This window comes from Heterodontus francisci, unplaced genomic scaffold (assembly GCF_036365525.1).
Source record: "Heterodontus francisci isolate sHetFra1 unplaced genomic scaffold, sHetFra1.hap1 HAP1_SCAFFOLD_96_2, whole genome shotgun sequence".
NCBI classification, from domain to species: Eukaryota; Metazoa; Chordata; class Chondrichthyes; order Heterodontiformes; family Heterodontidae; genus Heterodontus; species Heterodontus francisci.
Genome location: NW_027141332.1, coordinates 1,041,179 through 1,044,065, shown reverse-complemented (window position 1 = coordinate 1,044,065; position 2,887 = coordinate 1,041,179). Strand labels below are relative to the sequence as shown.

The following is a 2,887-nucleotide window of genomic DNA, read 5'->3' as shown; positions in this document are numbered from 1 at the left end:
AATTGGCACGAGTTTTCAAACAGCTGCATCATTTTTCTTTTTAGTTATAGATTTTGATTTTCTGAGCTTGTGTGAGGAGCTGAGAATAAATTGTGCAGGTGCAGAGGCATTGGCTGCTGTGCCATCTCCTGTCCTGAAAGGGGCGCTCTAACCCAACACCTCGACCTTTGCATCATGTGCACAAAATTTCACTTTGTGCCTGCCATGCTGCTGCCGTGTGGCACGTATGACCATCCATAAACCAACTCTCCCATTGCACGTCCAATCAACTAGCTGAAGGTCAACACTTTCCAGTTCCAGAAACGTATTGCATTCATAGGCTGGAAACACCGAGAGGTTCCATTGGGCCACTCTCAGTTGGTTTGTGCATACATTAATTGGGCTATTGATGGAACCAGATATTTCATTGCACTCTTGACTTGCTCTCTGAACTTTGACTGAGTCACACCATAAATGAAGGTATTTGTGCAGCAACTTAAATTCATAAACATCAAGCCGACTCTTTCAAGTATGAATTCAGAATTATTGTAATTCCTGGGAGCTGTTCTTGCAATGTTGTAGTATAAGAATTCTATAACATACACCAGCCACAGAAGTATGAAGCTTCCAGATATGCTGAAGAGCAAAATCACAGACCTCCTTCTGCTCTCCATTTCAGGGTCACTGCGATTCTCTCCGCTGATCTGAACCCTCAATCCCATCCGGACTCTACTGGCCACTATAATGTGTCTGACAGTCAGAGCATTGAGCAAAAGAATTAAAACGAATGGGAGTAACGGTGTTGAAACCGCATCAAACCAATCAAATGCCACCCATCCTGGCTCAGTATAATAGTTTGGATTTGTATAACAATCCCATGGTACATTGTTGATTACCTCTCCAGATACATATATAAAGTAGGAAGGAACATTTTTGAAACAGAGCAGAGTGCACGTTGTTGTTAGAATCACAGCTGCAGTTTTCTCAGTGCAGTATTTTGTTTTCAGCTTCCGACAACAAATGGCTACAAATCGATCAAAGGAGAATGTGATGGTGAACCAGACAGAACATTCTTTTGCCGCAAATCTGAAGACAGCAATAACACTACAAACAGGGGTGATGTACAGGAAAGATCTGCGGAAATAATAATAACCAATTCGCCACAGTATGATGTCATTGATAACAAACAGTAGATCCTCTATTGCCATGGCCACCAGGCAGCGAGTCGTGCAGGTGGAGAGGCCGCACTTTCTCCATGACAGGATCATAATCGCCAGTAAATTAACTGTAAGGGAACGAAATAAGTTGAGAATAGAAACGTAACTGAGCAAATATTCTCCATGTCTGACCCCGACAATAAGGGCAGGACCTTCGATCAAAGTAACTGGTGGAGGGGGTGTGGGAGTTGAGGTTGGGTCAGGGAATACAATTTTGGAGATCTCAACCCCGTCCGCAACCACCTCCGACTGACTGAGGTCCGGGTTTAACAGATTGATGACAGGATATGGACAGAAAATCTCTTGCAGGAAGTTGTTCAGAAAGTTAAACATTTTAATGAGGTTCAAAGTCTCTGATTAATCTGCTTACAGGTTTATCGCTTGTCGTCCAGTTGTTCCCGGTCGACCACACGTTCCATAATGGAAACACCAAGGATTGACACATCCTGGACACATCCGCCGGGCTCAGACATCAGGCCGCAGCCCCTGGGTTTCAATACCGCCAAGCCAGGATCAGTGATTCCTTGGAATAGAGAGCCCTCTGGATTTGGATCAGCCAGCATTACACCCGCCGAGGATTTGGGACCTCTCCTTGAATTGGAACCCACGGGGATCAGAGTCGCCTCATAGGATTGGAATGCCGTTACAGTATGGGACACCTTTCCCAGGATCAGTCAAATACGGCGTCCCCCTTCGAGATTGGGAACCCCACAAATTAGGTTGCCCCATCATGTGTTTAATCAGACGCTCACGATTCAGAGAACACTCCATGATAGGGGACCCCTTCCCTTTTGAGGAGCAGGCACTCTTATGATCCTCGCCAGACTCTGACCACACTCAAGAATATGAGGCACCTGGCTCAGACCCATCCCCTGACACTCACATTCCGACTAAGTCTAGCTCCAGCATATGAGACAATTCTACTGGGTTAGTAATCCCGACACGCACACTCTACTCTACTATTACGGTAATTGAACCACAGTCCAGTATGGGAGATCTTTCCCAGGAAGTGGGGAACAACATCCCAGCGGTCAGAGTTGTCCCCACTCTTTTTCCCTGTTGCCATTGGGATTGGACGTCACCTATATCAGTCAGCCCCTTACCCGGAGTTCATGGTTAGGAACACATTGGTCCTGAGGTCTGCTCAATCAGAAAATGAGCATGCAATTAATCTGGCATAAGGGCGGGGTAACTGACAGGATAAAACAGGAATTCTGTGAAGTTAAAATGCTGAAACTCCTACGAGTGTTTTCATTCCCAGAACACAGTCGTAGAGGAAGAGAGGATTTTCACGAATGAAACTAAACGAAACAATTCCAAATAGGGCCCTCAGCAGAATAAGATCGAGGGAAACTTGCCGATCAATGGTCTCAAGTTATCTGTCCAGCAAGATCGCATTCTCTTTGAGTTTAAGGAACAGATTGTTTATTACTGGATCTTGGGCAAGTGAGGAAAGACTGGCAGGTTCAGAAATGTAACTGGACTTCTGGATGACATTCCCAGCTCAGAAGCACGTTACGTCTGCTGAGGGCATTCGGGGCAGAAGCAATCAGTGGATGACAATCGACTGTCTGAAGACGGGAGAGAGATCTCTGAGGCGGCGGGGGGTGGGGGTGGGTGGGGAACTAAACTGGTATATCATACGCAATACAGAAATATTTAAAACATTTAATGAAGCAAGTGGTGAGATA

The 2,887-nt window shown here is 45.6% G+C and overlaps 1 protein-coding gene across 1 annotated transcript; it reads right to left on the bottom strand.

Moving 5' to 3' along the window:
• Positions 1–353: 353 nt before the first annotated feature.
• On the bottom strand, positions 354–1,529 carry LOC137362826 (probable G-protein coupled receptor 139). Its single transcript, XM_068027045.1, has one exon. It carries the CDS (start codon positions 1,527–1,529, stop codon positions 354–356), a length of 1,176 nt encoding a protein of 391 aa, XP_067883146.1.
• Between the last annotated feature and the right edge of the window lie 1,358 nt (positions 1,530–2,887).

Coding starts and splice junctions, on each gene's coding strand:
- LOC137362826 (XM_068027045.1), bottom strand. CDS start 1,529: ATGTTTAACTTTCTGAACAACTTCCTGCAAGAGATTTTCTGTCCATAT.